The sequence below is a fragment of the Contarinia nasturtii genome, unplaced genomic scaffold (genome assembly GCF_009176525.2).
Source record: "Contarinia nasturtii isolate CC-2019 unplaced genomic scaffold, AAFC_CNas_1.1 Cnas_scaffold_1037, whole genome shotgun sequence".
Taxonomy (NCBI): domain Eukaryota; kingdom Metazoa; phylum Arthropoda; class Insecta; order Diptera; family Cecidomyiidae; genus Contarinia; species Contarinia nasturtii.
Genome location: NW_022198383.1, coordinates 4,953,457 through 4,971,570, shown reverse-complemented (window position 1 = coordinate 4,971,570; position 18,114 = coordinate 4,953,457). Strand labels below are relative to the sequence as shown.

At 32.2% G+C, this 18,114-nt stretch overlaps 5 protein-coding genes across 8 annotated transcripts; 2 read left to right on the top strand and 3 right to left on the bottom strand.

Moving 5' to 3' along the window:
- The first annotated feature begins 83 nt into the window (after window positions 1–83).
- Window positions 84–1,965, top strand: LOC116344478 (zinc finger protein OZF-like). Of its 2 annotated transcripts, none has more exons than XM_031773034.1 (6): window positions 84–665; window positions 734–1,229; window positions 1,294–1,353; window positions 1,417–1,557; window positions 1,620–1,699; window positions 1,756–1,965. In XM_031773034.1, exons 1-6 carry the CDS (start codon window positions 303–305, stop codon window positions 1,861–1,863), a joined length of 1,248 nt encoding a protein of 415 aa, XP_031628894.1. In that variant the 5' UTR covers window positions 84–302; the 3' UTR covers window positions 1,864–1,965. The 2 variants fall into 2 exon arrangements, with proteins under 2 accessions (XP_031628894.1, XP_031628893.1); XM_031773033.1 differs by having other exon boundaries at window positions 84–668.
- A 1,423-nt stretch (window positions 1,966–3,388) lies between these two features.
- LOC116344423 (transcription factor HES-2-like) lies at window positions 3,389–4,064 on the top strand. The gene has a single exon (XM_031772951.1). The coding sequence runs from the start codon at window positions 3,436–3,438 to the stop codon at window positions 4,024–4,026; it is 591 nt and encodes a 196-aa protein (XP_031628811.1). The 5' UTR covers window positions 3,389–3,435; the 3' UTR covers window positions 4,027–4,064.
- A 334-nt stretch (window positions 4,065–4,398) lies between these two features.
- Window positions 4,399–8,568, bottom strand: LOC116343985. Of its 3 annotated transcripts, none has more exons than XM_031772333.1 (7): window positions 8,463–8,568; window positions 6,371–6,472; window positions 5,774–6,280; window positions 5,470–5,685; window positions 5,297–5,383; window positions 4,818–5,233; window positions 4,399–4,756 (listed from the first exon to the last, which is right to left on the bottom strand). In XM_031772333.1, the coding sequence occupies exons 2-7, from the start codon at window positions 6,453–6,455 to the stop codon at window positions 4,625–4,627; spliced, it is 1,443 nt and encodes a 480-aa protein (XP_031628193.1). In that variant the 5' UTR covers window positions 6,456–6,472; window positions 8,463–8,568; the 3' UTR covers window positions 4,399–4,624. The 3 variants fall into 3 exon arrangements, with proteins under 3 accessions (XP_031628193.1, XP_031628196.1, XP_031628195.1); XM_031772336.1 differs by having other exon boundaries at window positions 4,818–5,221; XM_031772335.1 differs by having other exon boundaries at window positions 8,430–8,522.
- A 2,628-nt stretch (window positions 8,569–11,196) lies between these two features.
- Window positions 11,197–15,494, bottom strand: LOC116343986 (pancreas transcription factor 1 subunit alpha-like). The gene is made up of 3 exons (XM_031772337.1): window positions 15,087–15,494; window positions 14,402–14,703; window positions 11,197–11,497 (listed from the first exon to the last, which is right to left on the bottom strand). Exons 1-3 carry the CDS (start codon window positions 15,248–15,250, stop codon window positions 11,346–11,348), a joined length of 618 nt encoding a protein of 205 aa, XP_031628197.1. The 5' UTR covers window positions 15,251–15,494; the 3' UTR covers window positions 11,197–11,345.
- Window positions 15,495–15,753: 259 nt separating this feature from the next.
- LOC116343984 (HIV Tat-specific factor 1) lies at window positions 15,754–17,622 on the bottom strand. Its single transcript, XM_031772332.1, has one exon. The coding sequence runs from the start codon at window positions 17,455–17,457 to the stop codon at window positions 15,886–15,888; it is 1,572 nt and encodes a 523-aa protein (XP_031628192.1). The 5' UTR covers window positions 17,458–17,622; the 3' UTR covers window positions 15,754–15,885.
- Between the last annotated feature and the right edge of the window lie 492 nt (window positions 17,623–18,114).

The following is an 18,114-nucleotide window of genomic DNA, read 5'->3' as shown; positions in this document are numbered from 1 at the left end:
TTCATGCACTATAATTTTCTTTGAATATCACATTACTTTATTATCGTTTATTATGTGTATGTAAACGGATTTTTCAAACCGTTCTCCGTCGTTTTTGTCTAACTTTGCATATGAATCAATTCAAATGTAACGAATTCTGAACTTCCCCTCATTTCATAATGTCTAATTTTATCGATTTTGTCAAATGTCAGACGAAACGTCATGTCGTTGCTGTCAATGTTGTTTGTTTATACTTGTACATTTCGATGTAATGAGAAAGTTTTCTACTTTCATTTATTAGGTCAAGTAAAAGGTTTTAAGTGATGGGTGACAAATCAGAAACCGCATGCATTTTTGTAAGAAATATTCCATCTCGTCAGAATTTTTACAAAGCAATGAAATCACCAACAGAGACGCCCGACCATTGGCTTAGTCGAATCAAAAAATTGGCCAAGTTATGTGACTTCGGAAATAGTTTGGATTCAATCGTTTTGGATAAATTCATTACAGGATTGGAAAATGAAGTAATTGATTATTTGTGTTTATGTGCTGAATGTCTTGATATTGATGCTACTGTGAAATTTATTCATACTTATCAAAGTAGCGATCAAACACAGACAAATGACTTGGCACATGTTTCAAACTCAAATGACCAAATTATGGATCCGTTTCAAGAGACACCAGAGGTGGTACTATGTTATATGTGTAATAAAATCATGACACATCAACTAAGCATGTATGTGGTTTATTTCAGGTTTTTTCTGAAATCTTGGTGAAATACGAAATTGAAGAAACTGAAGTAAATAATCGTGATGAAGACAACGCGGAAAGTGATTTTTCGGGCCATTTCAACGATGATGATAGCAAAGACAGTGATTTTTTGTGTAATGGCTCATCGAGTTCTAAGGCAAAAAAACCGGACGAAACTACAAAAATATCAAAAACTAGGAAATCAAAACGGAAAGATGTCGTAAAAAAGTCATCACATGAAACTGGCGGATCCAAAAAAAGGAATCAAAAGAGCACTAAGAAAAAACATAAAAATAATAACGAAAAAAATCCAGAACCCAAAGACAGCACAGAAAATCCACAGCAAAAAAACAACATAGAAAATTCAGAGCAGAAAACCACAGACCAAACAGAAATCGATCCAAATACGCCAAAAAAGAAACGAAAATATAAAAAGAGAGCGATTAAAGAAAAACAAACCTTCAAATGTGAAATCTGTCACTACACATGTTTACACGAATGTATGTTATGTTCAATATATATGTCAAGTTTTTAGATTGATTTGAGGATTTTTTTCTTTTTAAGGTCATTTACGACGTCACAAATTGATTCATCAAAATGAGAAAAGTTTTGTATGTCATATATGTAAGCGATTTACAAAGGTATATCTCAATTGTTCTTTAAATTTATGCGATGATTTTATTGTAGGTGGCAAGGCCTTTAATTTGTATATAAACATGAATGCACATATTCGAAGACATCTCGGCATAAAAAACCATGTTTGTGAGGTGTGTAAAGCATCATTCATGGATAGAACGAGGTTGAAGTTGCATATGAGAACACACACAGGTGAAGAGACTTTTAAATTTTATTCAAAATTATCAATTCTAATCATAATTTATCCATTGAAGGTGAAAAACCCTACGGCTGTAAATTTTGCGAGAAAAGTTTTGCAGATCAATACTACCTCAAAGTACATACGCGGTTACATGTAAGCCAAAATTTAACGTTTTAAATCTGTATATGCTAATATATTGAGTATTTCAGACCGGCGAAAAACCATTCCGATGCGACCAATGTCAAAAGTTATTCTCTCAATCGAGCAGTTTGTCGGTGCATAAGAGAAAAAATTGTATAGCTAGTCTGACAACGTAAATAAATACTCAAACACTCGCACAACATTCATTTATATTAAGAAGAGAACATATGACTAAGTTCTGCAATGACGATGAACATATCCGCAATAAAATAATTGAACAAAAAAAGTAAATCTTTTTCTTTAATGTTTGAATCGAAATAGCATTTTGAAATGGATCAAATATTCGCCCAACGGATGAATTCAATACTAGTAAAAGACATGTAAGGTAATGTAAATGAATTCTGAAACAATGAAACTTCCTCATTTGAATTACTGGGCGACACTAAAGATTTATTTATTTAAACTCCCACGATCTTATTTCACAAAGAAAAAAAAATCATCGCTCATTTCAAGAGGCTTGTTGCAATAGAGGAAGAGAGGAAGTTATGGTAATGAATTGCTGGAAATATCTTTTTGGTATTCAAATTTTACTATCGATATGGTGCATTGTTTTCTTTCGGTAAAGTGAAGAATTTCTTAAATGACAATGAATGAATAGAACGGATTTGACCTAGAAAGTGATTCAATGCACTTCCATTCCTTTAGAATGCATTCCACCAAAATTTTAGCGCCGTATTTTGCCGCTCAAAATAATCTGAGCATTCATGAATCATGCATACAATTACTGGTATGCAAAACTGAAAAAGAAGCTACTTTTTATTATTTTCTTCACTTGCATAGGCATCAACTATGTTTGAATCCTTTTTCTTTTCAATTTAACGATCTTTTTAACGAAGGTTGTTGTCTTTTATATTCATTCTTCATGGGTTTGTGTGAAACTTCCGGTGTAACGTATAAACATATCAAAAGGCGCACTATCTTCGTGGTTAATGAACTTTAGCAAAAAAGCAGAGATAAAGAGAGAACGAGAGAAAGAGAGAGAGAGAGATAAGTTGACAATGAGTGTCAGGATTATCGCACAATAGAACTACATTCTTGTTAAATAGGTATTGCCTTAGTATTTGTATTCATCATCGATTTTTTTCCTATTAATTTTCGATGCAGGCAAATAGGTAAAAATTGTACGTAATATTTGTCATATTTTATTTAGAAAAAAAAATTCTTTTGTTATTCATTTTCTTCGTGTATTAATGTTTTTTTTTTATATTGTGTCGGGAATGATTGCGATATGAACTGGATTTTTTCTACGTTATAAGGCCATTGTCAACAAGTTTGGTAAGAAAAAAGGGGGCGTGTATTCATTGTTTGCATTATCTGTGTGTGCAAAGAAAAACGCTCTCATTGCATGATCCCTTTTCAAGTGCGGCGAAAAGAGGCAAATTGTATCACTTTAACTGAAATTTCACTCTTCATAACATTCAATTTTCTATTGTCTAGCCACTTCAGGTTTCCCACTTCATCTCACTTCGAATGAAGATGATTCCAAAGAAATCGGTACGATTTAATTTCGTCCTTTGCAATTTACATGCAGATGTATGTGTTGGTTTCGATCTATTTTTCACGTAGTGGGGGTTCAGAAAATTTGTCTATAAAAGGGTTTATTGAATGAGCATGCGCTCAGTTACCATCAGCAAAGTAAATAGATACGAGTTTCAGTTTTGTGCGTTTGAAAAAACCATTTTTTTAAGATGTCTGAAAAAGCATTTAACTCGACGAAAAGTTTAACACCAAATAATATCGTCGACATGAATTTAAAATTGAGCCCGCTACGAAAAAATCGAAAACCATTGATGGAAAAGAAGCGGCGTGCACGCATTAACGATTCGCTGGAGACACTCAAAGAAATTTTATTGAAAAATACAGTCGCTGTAACGCAAGGTACTCGACCAACGAAATTGGAAAAAGCAGATATTCTTGAAATGACTGTAAGATATTTACAAATGTTGCATAAACGTAATGCGATGCCAAGTGCAAAATCATCAGAGTGTTGTGTTGTTACATCGACCACACCGATTCGAAATTCAGCCATGAAACCGAAATCGATTTCCAATATTGAATACTTTGATCGACCATTTAAACAAGTCAAAACTAAACGAAACGTCGTCGACAGTGCTGACAAAGAAAACATGCCAGCCACCAAATTAATTCGATCAAATGGTAGCAACACCTTTCGAACCAGTGAAAGAAGTGCGTTCAGAGTCATTTCAAATGCAAACTATTCCGAAAGAAAATGTGAAAACCATCACAGAAATAACAACGAACATTGGCGGCCTTGGTGAAAATTGACACCCAAAAATTCATTTAATTATTTGTATTTCTCTCCAGAGGCTGTGATCTATTAGACGTATAAGTGATTAAGTTTGATTTGTATATATAATTTAACATTCAGTTTTGAATTCAAATGACTTTGAATTCTTATTATAATCTTTCTTTTATAGAAAATAAGTATTGCAAACAATTCAGTATTGAACTTTAATTTTTTTGATAATTTATTTAATGTTTCTGTTACAATTTTATGCTTAAACAATGTTCGGACGAACTATTTTGCACTGTTTTTTTTTATACTGATAATATAAACGCTTGAAATCTGTTTAATATTTATGTGAATTGTATCGTTTGAAGAGATTAGGTAACATTTCACAACTTTTCCGTTTTGATATCGAATTTTCTCTCTTTATTTATTTTTTTTAATATAAAAGAACCTTTTTTTATGTACAGTCTAGTTGTTTGTAAATATAAAAGTAGAACGAACATATTCAAATAAATAAATAAATAAATTATTAAATTAAAAAAAGTGTAGAGTAATGTCTCGACCCTTTCTTTACATCTATTGCGACTATACATTTTTTACATTAAATACTAGAATGCTATTTCTGTTTAAGAGAAGAAATTAAAAAATCTTCCAAATAAATTAAACGAACTGGTTACTTTCTTCTTTTTGCTTGGTTTTGCTTCTGTTGGCTTAACATCGCTTGTCTCTGTTTTGTCTTCTTTGTAATCATTGTATTCCTAAAAATAAAACATTTTTTTTTTTGATATACATCACAAATAAGATTTAAAAAAAACTTACATCATCATCTTCGTCTTCATCATCATCGTATTCTTTCTCAGAATCTTCTTTTTCTTCATCTTGTTCGGCGTCATCAGGTTCGGCCTTTTCGGTGGTGCTGTCGGTCGATGGCTCATCATCTGCCGTCAAATTTTCAATTGTCTCTTCAATTGTTTCAATAACTGATTCTTCTTTTTCATCTGCATCGGCTTTCAATTTACTTGCCCCGTTTTTGGGTGTCTTTTTTACGATATCAGGTTTCTTTTTGTTCTTTTCATCATTCTTACGATCGATATTGATACTTTCGTTTGGCTTTTTCTTTCCATTACTATTGCCACCCAGGAAATCTGTCACAAAATCACTGGCACTGCCAAGGAAACGTGTCAAACCAAAGTCATCGTCGTCATCACCACCACCGCCACCACCTAGAAATCCACCTAAAAAATATAAGTATAATTTTATAATTCATTTCGCTGCCAACTATAGTTGGCTGAACTTACCTAAAATATCACCAACAAATCCACCTGGACCCGGTGCTTCATCCGAGTCGTCATCGTCATCATCATCATCGTCGTCTCCTCCGGCAACTAAAGTAAAAATAGCCGACAACATCAATATTTGAATACAGTCCGTTTCAAATGTTTCGATAAAAGAAATCAAATTAATAACTTACGTTCTCCAATGCCCAATGGGTCGTCATCATCATCGTCATCGTCGTCGTCGTCATCGTCGTCGGTAAGGGTTGGAGGTAAGGGTTCGGCCTCCATTGTGGCTAAACCTTTTGGTCCAAATTGGAAACACGAAACGCGAAGAGAGGCCTCAACATCGTCATCAGCGCGAAGCTCCAAACCTAAACATGCTTTGAAGTTTTCATCTTCACGTGAAATTCCTTCGAAAAAAAGTGTTTATAAATAATCATCGCATTCCACATAAAAAAAATTAATCCAAATATGAACATAAACGACAAAAATATATACCATAAACTCGGCCGCAAAAACGATTGTAACCGCCTGGCAAAGGAAGACAAATTGGGGTTGGGCGACGGCTATCAACTGTCCTCGAAGCCAAAACTAAGTCACCGTATTTAATTCCAATCGATAAACGATCGTTATCTAAATACCGAACGGTAGCACAACCAGGTCCACGGATTGGAATCAACGGAATTGAAAAATCGCGACAACATTTACACGATGCTGACGAGCACGAACAGTATTTATTAATTGGATTTGGATCATTTTCATTAACTGGTTTTTCTGTTGTTGGTTTCGCTTCAATTTCGTTGGTCTCCTCCGATAATGGTTTTAAATCGATGTTTGGATTAACAACAACCTCCGATTCAACTGGATTGGTTGCTGCTTCTTGTGAATCAGTCAACTCTTGAACAATTTGTATATCTTGGACGACATCATCTTGACGAACGGAATTTTCAGCCGATGAAATATTTGATTTGAGTGTAGTTACCTCAAGAATTGGATCAACACGAGCTATTTGAATAAATAGTTTTTAATTTTTAATTCTAGCATAGTTAAAAATTGAACAAAACATACGGAGTAGAGAAGAAAATTAAAAATTACCTATTCGTCTATTAACATGCTTCGATGAAACAAACGCGATGAGTGCGCTTATTAATAGGAATTCCAGCACCAGTGGTATTTTCATATTTATTTATTTTTTCGCTATGATGGTGAAAAATGCAAAAAAAAAAACACAAATAAGCTGATTTAATTGATTTATCTAGAAAGGTAAAAGTATCGATTTCAGACCACAAACAGTAATTTACGCAAAGAAAGATTATTGTAATGGGTAGTTTGAAAGTGTTTATAACAATAGATGGCTAATTTGTAAATGGAAGAAAGATTTATTGAAATGCGAGATATTTCAAATGTTTATTCTTTTCTCTTTTCGTGTGTCTCCATTCTAACTATTTTTCTCACTTTTGTGTATAGTCGACATATATTTTGCCGTTATTTCACCATTTTCGTTTCTTCACATCGTTTTTTTCTTTCATTTGAAAAATGATAAACGACGAATGAAGAAATACACACGGCGATTTTGGTGGAAATTATTCAAACGATTGGTCTCAAAAAACGTGAAATGTTTCTAAACAAAACCGAAAGTTTTGAAGAAAAATAAGTAGATCACGAATTATTGACGTGTAAAGCCAACACTCACGCATAATATCAAGCTGAATAATAATCAAAAATTTATTTCTGATCAACAGATTTTATTTTTCTTTTCATTTTTTTTTATAGTTCGATTTCTAACTGTTAAAAAGATCGATCAATTTATTGATTTACACATTACACACATTTTTTTTTATATATTTAGAAACTTTATGTGTTCTCTTTTTTATCATTTTGCTTTCTCGCACCTAGAAGTATGCATTTTTTGCGTTCGCTTTGTATGGTGAACGCATATAAAGAGAGTTTCAAAAATTGATTTTTAAACTATCGTCTGTCAGTCGGGCCAAACTGTAGAATGAATGTCATGCATTCATGTATTTATTTGGGTCAGTATCCACAATTAAATATGTAAATATCCAATAATAGCAAACCATTTGCATAAAAGTCTACATGGATAACGGTCTCGTAAATGGCAAATGATTTAAACTGTAAAACAAATCAATGCCAATGTGTTAGAATGTGTGTTCGGTCATATGTGTCTTTGTGTGCGTTCGAACATCGGAAAGCAATTCTTCGAACGATTTTCAATTGCAGATAATGTAATTTTGTTGATTTTGCACGAAACTAACAACTTCGCTATTACAACATAAAATTATGATCTTCATCTATTATTTCATGTGTATGATCTCTGCTCCCGCAGATTTTCGTTCAACGGTGAGGCGATTATCGCTGCACAAAACGTAGAATGAACAGTTTTTTCTTGATCTGAAAAGTCTTATTTTGTTCAACAAAAGCAGTTGAATATATTTTAAGAGCTGCTTCTGCAGTCATTACAAAGAACATTGCTTTGAATTATAGTTCAATTGAAAACGGTATTGAATTGGCTGAAACGTTTAAAGGTACGAAAGTATTTCAAAATGAAATACAATCATCCATCGTAATATTTTCAAAACAATTATTATGAGTTGTAATTAAGTTGTTACTTGTTTTGAGCAATTATATTATGTTCTTTATCTCATGCTTTTTACGCAATTCAATTCAACTCAGTAACTCAGTTTTTGAGTGAAATTTTTTTTTTCATGTAATCCACACGCGAGGCTAAAATTAAGAATTTTATTATATAATAATATAACTGATCATTTAACGGTAACATTGTTAAATTGTTCAATTGCACTGTGTTATTTTCGGTTATTTTAAACGCAAAAACTTTTGAAATTTTGTGGAATATTGTTGTTTCTTTCTTGTTGAGAAAATGTTTGTTCGGTTTTTGTCAATTTTTTAAACAATGATAAGGGATTTTGGACAATTCTCAACATTTTTTTTACATATTTTCTTTTAAAAAATCACTATATTCAATTTTTTATCGCTTAAATTATTATCGCCGTTATAATTTTGATAAATAATTTTCATCGTCGATGATTTTTCAATCAATTCCGTTAAACTCATTTCTTTCTAAAAACATTGTTGCTTAAAAAGTTTCGATGAAAAGCGTCCAAAGAACCAAATTCACCTTTTACGGATAATTTTAAATGAAATGACTCACGATCAGACTTCCACGATTGAAGAATTCAACGTCTATCGACACTTATCGTCTAAAGTCGACTGACTACTTGATGAGTATCTTCTTATGTTGAAACGTTGTCTTCAAGTTTGATGATCGGCCACAACACGAACCAAACCAAAGGTAAAAAAAGTAAGTGTAAGCAAGAAAAAAGAGAAAAGAAAAGAATACCAATTCCGAATAAAAACTCGAAAGCGTCTATGTTTACATTTACTTAAAACGTTTCGCTGTCCATACGTTCGAACGCGTTCGAATGAGATAATATGATATTCGGCACATTCTTTTTATTATAATGCAACATACTTCAAATTAAACGGTTGTATCGAGTGTGCTAAGGTTTTAAATCATTTAGTTTTGCTTTCATCTCGTTGAATATTCAAATCACAAAAGAAGAAGAGGAAATAAAAATCGGTAAATTTCATGAAAATTTGGTCAATTGGCCCAATTATGATTTCACCAAATTCAATATTTCGCCAGAGTTTCTATCGATAAATTTGATATATATTTTGTTTGCTTTGTTTTTTATTGGAATGAATCGGAAATATAATGTGATTTATGTACTTACATTAAAATGACAATAACCGAATTAAGACATATCAAACATGATATAGCTTAACTGTTCGTCATTAATATGACAGCTATTCAGAAGAAGATGAATGTGGGAATATGAAATCAGTTATACGTAGTGTAGTAAATAGCTTTCAAAATATTGAAAACATTCGATTCTTCTTCAAAAATGTTTTTTTGGTTATTCATTGTGTACTGAACGAAATAGAAACCAAAGAGAAATTTGTGTCATTGTGTATCATTGCTGTGACGCATTCGGAGTCAATAGTCTACATACAAGGTGTAACTGTAGACCGCACGCGCACATATTCACTGTGTGATGAAAAAGAACTGAAACCGAAAGCCCCAAAATATACGCTTTTAAATGAATAGAAATTAAGAAAAAGTGATACAAATTTGTCATTTGAATTTACCCATTTATTTAACATTACTTTTTTTATTTGTCGCCAAGCAAACGCGATTTGGTTTTACTTAATTATAGATTGGAATTCAATTCCGCAGAGTTTCTACGCTACAAAAAAGAAAGAAAAAACCAATTAAAAAGACTTTGGTCCACCAAAAAAAGTTCTTGAACAATTTGAACACCTTGTAAGTAAGCCAAAGTCACTAAGACTTCGATATACTATGAAATTAATAGAAGATTTCTTTCTCTTCCACTTCATTTCGAATCGATTGCATACAGATAGTAGATTTATTTTCTGTTGTTCTTTGGCTCATTGTCATTCAAAATATGTCAAAACATTTAATGTGCCATGAATTTGTTCGACAGTTATTATTATGTATTGAGAACAAATCTACTCAATTGAGGCATAACGCACTCACAGCATTCTTTTGCATACGCACCATATTTACTTAACGTTTAATCGCAAAAATTATGCATTGCACGAATAGCGCATTGCACGTTATATATAAATCTTACATGTATATAGTATAAAATATGTTACGCCGAAAAAATCTGTACATCGATTTCTATGGCTTACTTTGCTTCGTAATGGATTTCAAACAAAAAAAATAATTCAAAACACTTTTTGGCAATGAAAAAGCAAATTTGTTTGATTATCGGTCAAATTAATGACTCTTGGCAAGTGTTGACCTGCTATCACAACGATTAGAACATGTGATTCAATCTAGGATTCAATAATATAAAATTGTGATGAGCGGTATCAATTTTAATAGCGATGTGTTAACTAAAAAAGTGGCACAACAGGTCGAAAGATAGATAGAAACCGGTTGGTCATCGAGTTCATCACCGGTACATATTAACAACATTAGTCGTTAAAAACTGATAATTTTGGTATGCAATATTTTTCGCTCTCAAATAGATTTGTAGAGGAAACACATTTCGGTGAGTTCATGATATTTTTTAACGGTCTATCTTTTAATCTCATAATTTTACGGTTTAGATTGAATTTATGTTCTAGATTTTCGCAATAAGAATGATGGTTTTAAATTTTATGCCGATTCCGCCATAGACAGCGAGCACGAGTACGAGTATCATGCAATAATATTTTCGTTCTATAAGTTTAACTTACATAATATCTAACTGAACCATAGAATTTCCAGAATGTGCATCCAACTGCAAATTGCGCCTCATCGCGTCTCCGCTTCAGAATCATTACATAGAAAATGTGTTCTTTGTGTTAAGAATTATTAGTGCATTGAGACTATAAAAAATTAAAATACAGACATAAACTGTGATAATATAACCATGAAAATCACTTTTTACGAATCTATCTGATAATGTGCGCACATTTGCTTCGCTTGTTACTATGATCAATTTTTTGCAATAGTTGTAGATTGCGTCGCATTCAGTTATTCATAACACTTATCCGACAAATAAATCATAAATGAACAGTGATTTATCACGTTTTTTTTTTTCACTAAATATTTATTTACATTTGATAGTAATGATTTTCAATATAAAATACAAGTACGAATTAGAGGGTAAAGAGAAATGGACAAAATTAAGAATGTGTATGATCAATTAGGTATATTGCTTTTACATCAACTCAAACAAATTACCAGTATACTTAATAAACACCATTTATCGCAATAGTTATTTTAGTTAATAAAATTGAATGCAAAACAATTATTCCACGTTTATATTTGGGTAGACATTAGAAATTAATAAATAATAAAAAAATTTTTTTGCGAAAAAGTACATTTTTTATTATTTGGCCATATCACACACTGAGATTAAGAGTTTGATTAACAACTGACTAGAAAGTAAATAGTTTCATTGATAATTTGGCAAACGTTGAAGAACGACGATGATCATTTCAATTTCGTTGCTGATTTTTACATCTGATTGTTATCCACCGGAAAATCATATTTCGACGCAAAGATTTTTGATCGTGGATCTTCTGGTGTCCAAATGCGTGCAAAAAGTTTGCAGCCAGCAATTCGGTCTCCTTTTCGGTGCCATGATAATGAATGTATCATTCCATTACCTATGAATTAAAAAGCATTACATTTTTTACTCCGTCTATTCAATTGAAATCATTTTATATATACAATAACAGCTCCTATAATTTTCTTTCACCGCTATCTCTTCAAGTCGAAGGTTTTTCATGAACTTCAACGCAAACATCATGCATGAATAGATATAATCACAAATGAACATAAACGAAAATTTCCTATTTTATCGCTTAAAAATTGATTGTGGTATATTATTTAGTGTTTATAATCTCATTCAAATGTGAATATCACATTAATATGGTAGGACGCAAGAGGAACCCCCCAATATTTCATAGCAATTGTTACATATATATACAAAATCAACGTGTGTATCTTTTGTGTTTATAGTGTATCGGCTAATCCTGCCCTTCAAATTCTACGCTTATAAATGTTTCCCCTATATCGCGCCTATGTAATTATTTGTTGCTCGAACATGTGAAATTTGCTACGGTCCTCCAGATGTTATACTATATCAGGCGACCGTGTAAAAATGGTATTAGATTGATTGCTTGTCGCATTGATGATATGTAGTTTGTATGTATATTATAGTGTACAATTGCTTAATGATGAATCTTCAGCCGCAAATTATCTAAAACGGAAGTTTTTGAGTGATATAAGTGCAAAAAAGTTGCACATACAAGATATTGAATAAAATTCTTTCGAAATTATGAGTAGAAACTTCGGTTTTTATTTGCGATGTCTGTTGTTTTCTTTTCTTTCGCGGTTGTTGCTGTTGTTTTTATTTAGAATTGATAATTCCCAATTTATTTTGCCCTTGCATCGCAAGCAACCACCAACGCAACGTTTTTATGTGAATAGCGACCCGAAAATGTTATGTTTTTCTACGGTTTAGAATGCATTTAGAAACTCATTTGTGTTTTTCTAATTTCTTCATGTTTATGCTCTACTCAATGTTGTTAATGCTCTTCGGCAGTAACAACAAAAACATTTCAGACGATGAACCGTGTTTGGACCGCAAAAAATAAGATATTTAGTCTCAGTCACGCAATTCTTGCTACGGAAAAATAATACACGAACAATATCAACAAAAGAAAGAATACAAAGGGATGTTCATATAATAAATACAATTTGTTTGCAATTGATTCTGTTTCAGAGGCTATTAACACAAGGGTAAATGTTTTGAGCTATGATTCGCATTTTATGTTTACACGATATAAATGAATGGGGTCTGAATTCTGGCACTTTATTCATCATCACATATTTAGAGCCCATTCAATGAAATAAAACACAAAGTGTACACGTGAAATGAGCATTCGTCATATTGAAGCGACAGCATTGGACTTTAATGTTGTACGAATGATAAGTGCTTTATTTTACGCATATTGCATCCACTTTACATTTTAACTAAAAATTGGGTTGCATTTATTTTTAAGCCTTCTAATCTGTTCTTAAAAAAATCGAAATCAATTTATTCACTTTTCATCTGAAGATTAATGTAGGATTTTTTTCGCAAAATCCATCTCAATTCAAATGACTTGATTTTAAACTGAATATTTAGTTTTGGACTCTCAATTCCATATCGTATTTTGAAAAAGTTTTAATACGTATTATTTGGAAAGAGAAAAAACGTTCATGGAATTATTGAACTTGTTATCGTTGAATTATTAATTTTGGAAAAAAAAAATGTATCGATGTTAGAGCGTTCGAAAGTAAATATGAATCTTTTTAAACTTTGATGTCGCAAAGGAAGTGATATCAAAAATTCAATACTTCCTCAATTTATTTTACATTAATATATTGAAATGTATAATTATTGACAGATCATGAAGTATATGTCGCTTTTGGATTGGACAGAACTCACGGAAATCTACTTTTTTTTTGTTCAGCTGCAGTGAAACAAAGGACAGGGGTTCCGAATGATTTCCCCTTTTAATTGTAACAATACTGAAACGGTTCAAATCTATTATTTTATTATTCAACCCTCAAAATTGTTTTTTAATGTTACAATAATCATAGTCATATGATATGAATATGTGGTGTTATTGATTGAAAAGAAATATCCGACCGAAAAGATACATTACAATTTCAGTATCTCCCATTTGTTCTTATCGCACCTACACGATGACAAATGTCAATCACATATTTGAATAGAGAAAAAGTTATCGAATTCATTTTAAATCGATGTCAGCACATATTGTGAAACCGAATTGGTCTTTAATTGAGATCAAAACAATATGTTTTTTAACGAATAAGTGTTTGATATGATAATAAAAAGGGGAAACTTTTTGTTATTTATTTTATCATTGTTATTGTATTGACGTTGTTTCCACTTGAATCAATATTGTTCGAGGCTATTGTTGTTCTTGTTTGTCTGTTTTTTTTTTCACAGTTAGTGCACGTGTGCACAATTTAATCAACCCCATAAACGATTTTTATAAACCACGTAAAAAACTGCATTACAAACATTAATAAATAATAACAAATAATAATTTTTTGTGCCGTGCGGAAATATGACCCGAATAGTCGTAACTTTATGCAATTGTTGCAATCCACGATAATCAAAAATTGTTTGTTAAATGTTTCAAAATATCAAGTTGACTGATGTCTGTTTCAAACAAACAATGAAGTTATAGTGCTCTTTTATGGTCGCTATTGAAAGTAGAACAATTCAATCTTGAAAATTGGAACATCTTTGAATTAGTTCTTATGCATTATAACTTTGGATAATGTTCAATAAATGTTTAAGTGGATTGGCCAGATTTCATTTAGTAGAACATGTGCCAGCGAACGTTCACCATGGGAAATCGGTGGTAGCGGCATGTGTCATCAATTAGCGACATTACACTTGTTTGAAGTTTTCAAGCCTTAACATTTTTCACACACGTTTCACTTGTTTGATGTTTTGATTACAAACACAAATGAAAATTATTACTCACTTCGACACCTCAAAATGGTCTTTTTCGGTGGTATCTTAACAGTTTGCTTTTGAATTCCGATGATATTTGATGTATTGCCATTTTTGTCTTTTCTCACCATTTCACCGAGAAATGAGATGTATCCGATTGCTAATCGTAATATATCAACTTTACTCAATTTCTTTTCATATGGCAATGTTGGAATGTGAGCACGAAGGCCCTCAAATGCTTCATTTATATTCTGCATCCGACGGCGTTCTCGTAAGTTTGCCGCTTGTCGTTGCTGTGATTGTAGACTGTGCGAACGTCGCGATTTTGTTGGCCTAGAAATATATATATGTGTCAAATTAAATTCTGATCAAATGTTGTTGTTGAACGGCGTAAAAATTCTGATGATTTTAATAAAATCACAAAACACCGATTAAATTCGAAAAAATGTTTATTTTCAGCGTATTAACATTATTTAAAAACAATATGTTCTGATTTTATTCAATTTGGTGATTTTTTTAAATTTAATTTTTTTTTTTCAACAAACAAAGTTTTATGAAATATTTTATTAAACTATGCTTTGAATTGCATGTCAAAAAATCAAATATGATCAAATTAGTAAAAATTGATGAACATTGGTTTTCTTTTAAATGGTAAATACGCACGAATGTGAAATTGATAATTTTGCGTAAACGATACATTTTGTTTGATTACTCACAATTTATCTAGATTATTTTCTTGGTCACTATTGTACGAGCTATATAGGTCACTATCCGATGAGTTTTCATTGCACAAAAATAAGTCAGACGTCGACGCGGATTGATAGTCAAATAAATGTCGATTTGCTAAAGTTTCAAATTCAAATGCATCAATCGAAAACATTTCTAGTGTCCTTTCTTGTATTTTTTTAACTAACAAATCTTTTTTTTTTTCAATTTTTTATTCCTATATAGTCATTCCTGTTTTCACACAAAATTCTTGGAATTTAACGATAAATCGCCCAGCACAAAAACACCAAACTATTTGTTTTGTCCACTTTTATGTGTGTAACCACTGAGCGACACCAGATGAGAGTGTAGACTAAAATCGAATGAAATGTGGTTTTCATTTGGTTTTATCAGGAAATTCGTACGCTGACTCGTTGGAAACTATATCGACATGTGATCAGCGAGGAAAATCGGGGGCGTGGTTTCACAATGAAAACCACCAATAGAACAATGATGTTGAAATAGGGGAAAGTAACTGTTTCTCTTTTTGTGAGGGTGCCAACACGAATACACGGTGCTTTTGACGAATTATTTTGTTATACGCTTCATACATTTATTAGAATACAGAGAAAGAGATGTGTGTACTCATATTACAAAGAAAATGACATTATTTTTATGTAATTTTTGTTTGCAACATCTTTATTCAAAATTTACTTTTTTTAAATTATATTTGGACAAGAAATTGTTGGAATTGAAATTAAATCTCACTTAAAATTATAGTACATTTTATTCGAACATTATAATAACAATTCAATCTGTCTTTGTTTCGGCAGTTGTTGTTTCGGTAGTTGTTGTTTCCGTTGGTGTTGATTTATTATCGTTATCATCAGCTTCGAGAAATTCATCCCATTTGGACAAGCGTTCTTTGAGTTCATCTTCCGTTTCGTTAGCCTTAAACTTTGTTTTACCGTCCCACAGTTCTGCCGAAAGCATACGCTTCCCAAAATATCTCCTGTGCATCATTTGAACGACTAAATCGGCCTCTTCTGGATCGCTCATTCGAACTTCAGCAACACCTTCGGCTTCACCGCTATAAATAACAACCTTCTTCACAGTGCCACATTTCGAGCATTCATCGCGAAGATCATTTTTGTACTCAATTATTAAATCGACATGATTGTGAAATATTTCCGGTTCGAACAGATTTTTAAGGATAACAACGCGTTCATGTTTACCACGTTCGCCGCGCATTCTATCCGGTCTCCAATCCAACAGTTTATCTTGTAACTTTTTCACCTTTTCCTTATCTTGTTTTTTTCGCTTTGGTTTCAGTGCTGGATTGTATTCACCGCGCATTTGGAATTGTGCTCGTTGAACTTTAATTTTACGTCCACGTACTTCGTAACCATCCAGCATGTCGATTGCCAATTTGACCGATTCAACACGTATATAATGAACTAAACCATCACCTTTCAATTGTCCGCTTGGCTCAGCATATAGTTTTATTTTTAGCTTTTTTGTTTTTGGGTCCCGAAATATCATTCCGCATTTGGACATAACCTCAGCGAATTCATCTTCCGTGATGTCATCAGGTAAATCGGATACGTAAACTTTTGTGCATTGGTCGGGCGACTCATCAAACCATTGCGGTTGATTTGCTTTTCGTTTGCCGGTTGATTGATCTTTCTCTGATTGATCTGTTGTTATTGCTGCTGATGTTGCGGCTTTAGTTTCCTCAACGTGACCAGACGATGGAGTTGTTTCTTTTGTTGAAGTATTATCAATGAATCCATAATTAGTTTGATAAATTGCCATGAAATCGTCATCGATTTTTGGAAACCATGCCTTTTTCTCGTCATCCCAAAAGAAGACAGTCCCATCTGCGTCCGTGTATAAATGCTGACCATCAACAAATACCGAAGTGGCAAATCGCTGATCACCATTTTTTGCATCCCATTTATTTGTTTCAGGATTCCATTTGTAGTGTTCATTCACATATGGATTTTCTTCTTGTTCTGATGCACCGTCTTTCAATATCCATTCTTTTGTTTTCGTACACCATCGATAATGTTCGGTTTCATACGGATTACTTGCGGACGTTTCAGAATCTTTGGGAACCCATTGATTCTTTTCCTTATCAAAGACATATTGATAATTTGTAGCTGGGTTGGTATAAATAGCCATTCCATCCTCTCCATACGTGATAAACTTTTCATAATCTGCATAGCTGCCAGCAGTATCATTTAATGCGCTTTTATTGCTATCATTATTATGATTAGCTTCACTTTCGGTGCTTATGTTTGCGCTATTTTTCGGTTCGTTCAATCCATTCTCTGGAATCACTTCACCTTTGGTCTCAACTTGCGACAATGCATCCGACATTTTTGATTTAGATGGAGAAGTACGAAATTTTATTGTATATTATTTAAAAGGGTTCTGCTTTCACTTTTTAATTGAATGAAAAATCAGCTTTTTAACTTTAAAACATTTTTGAATAGTTTCTTTTTAGCTTCAGTGAAAAAATATCTGTATAAACATACGAATACCATTGTTTGACGTTTATGAGTTTGACAAACCGATTTCAAAGCATGCATATTGGCCACATGGAATTTTACAGCAGTTTATATAACCTTTAAATTATTGCTGTCATTTTCGCAGTTCAATTCGCTGTATTTTATTTTCACTCATACCACAACATCACATTGCACGAGATAAATATATCTGGTGTTTATTTTCATTTATTTTTGCTTAAACAGCATTAACAGCACACAATGTGTTTATCAATGAAAAATACGCTTTATTTTCTACAAATACTCAACTCGATACAAAACGTCATTTATATTTTGTTTGGAAGAATAAATTTTATTTTTAACAAGAACATTTGTCGATATGAGGAACTTAAAAATCATTCATTACTTTCAATTTTTTATGGGAATATAATATAATATCAAGTCTTCTGGGAAAAATGAATCAAAATATTTTTTTGCAAGGAATTTCTAAATTCAAAATTAGCGCCAAATTCAAATAAAAACCGTCTTT

Bases quoted from the DNA above. Each gene is read 5' to 3' on its own strand.
- LOC116344478 (XM_031773033.1), top strand. From the start codon at position 303: ATGGGTGACAAATCAGAAACCGCATGCATTTTTGTAAGAAATATTCCA. The intron at 1,354-1,416 runs GTAAGCGATTTA...ATTTTATTGTAG, and splicing joins AAGTTTTGTATGTCATATAT to GTGGCAAGGCCTTTAATTTG. The intron at 1,558-1,619 runs GTGAAGAGACTT...TATCCATTGAAG, and splicing joins GCATATGAGAACACACACAG to GTGAAAAACCCTACGGCTGT.
- LOC116344423 (XM_031772951.1), top strand. From the start codon at position 3,436: ATGTCTGAAAAAGCATTTAACTCGACGAAAAGTTTAACACCAAATAAT.
- LOC116343985 (XM_031772333.1), bottom strand. From the start codon at position 6,455: ATGAAAATACCACTGGTGCTGGAATTCCTATTAATAAGCGCACTCATC. The intron at 5,686-5,773 runs GTATATATTTTT...TTTTTTTCGAAG, and splicing joins TTTTTGCGGCCGAGTTTATG to GAATTTCACGTGAAGATGAA. The intron at 5,384-5,469 runs GTAAGTTATTAA...TTTTTACTTTAG, and splicing joins CCCATTGGGCATTGGAGAAC to TTGCCGGAGGAGACGACGAT.
- LOC116343986 (XM_031772337.1), bottom strand. From the start codon at position 15,250: ATGTTTTCGATTGATGCATTTGAATTTGAAACTTTAGCAAATCGACAT. The intron at 14,704-15,086 runs GTGAGTAATCAA...ATATATTTCTAG, and splicing joins GAAAATAATCTAGATAAATT to GCCAACAAAATCGCGACGTT. The intron at 11,498-14,401 runs GTGAGTAATAAT...TTTAATTCATAG, and splicing joins GACCATTTTGAGGTGTCGAA to GTAATGGAATGATACATTCA.
- LOC116343984 (XM_031772332.1), bottom strand. From the start codon at position 17,457: ATGTCGGATGCATTGTCGCAAGTTGAGACCAAAGGTGAAGTGATTCCA.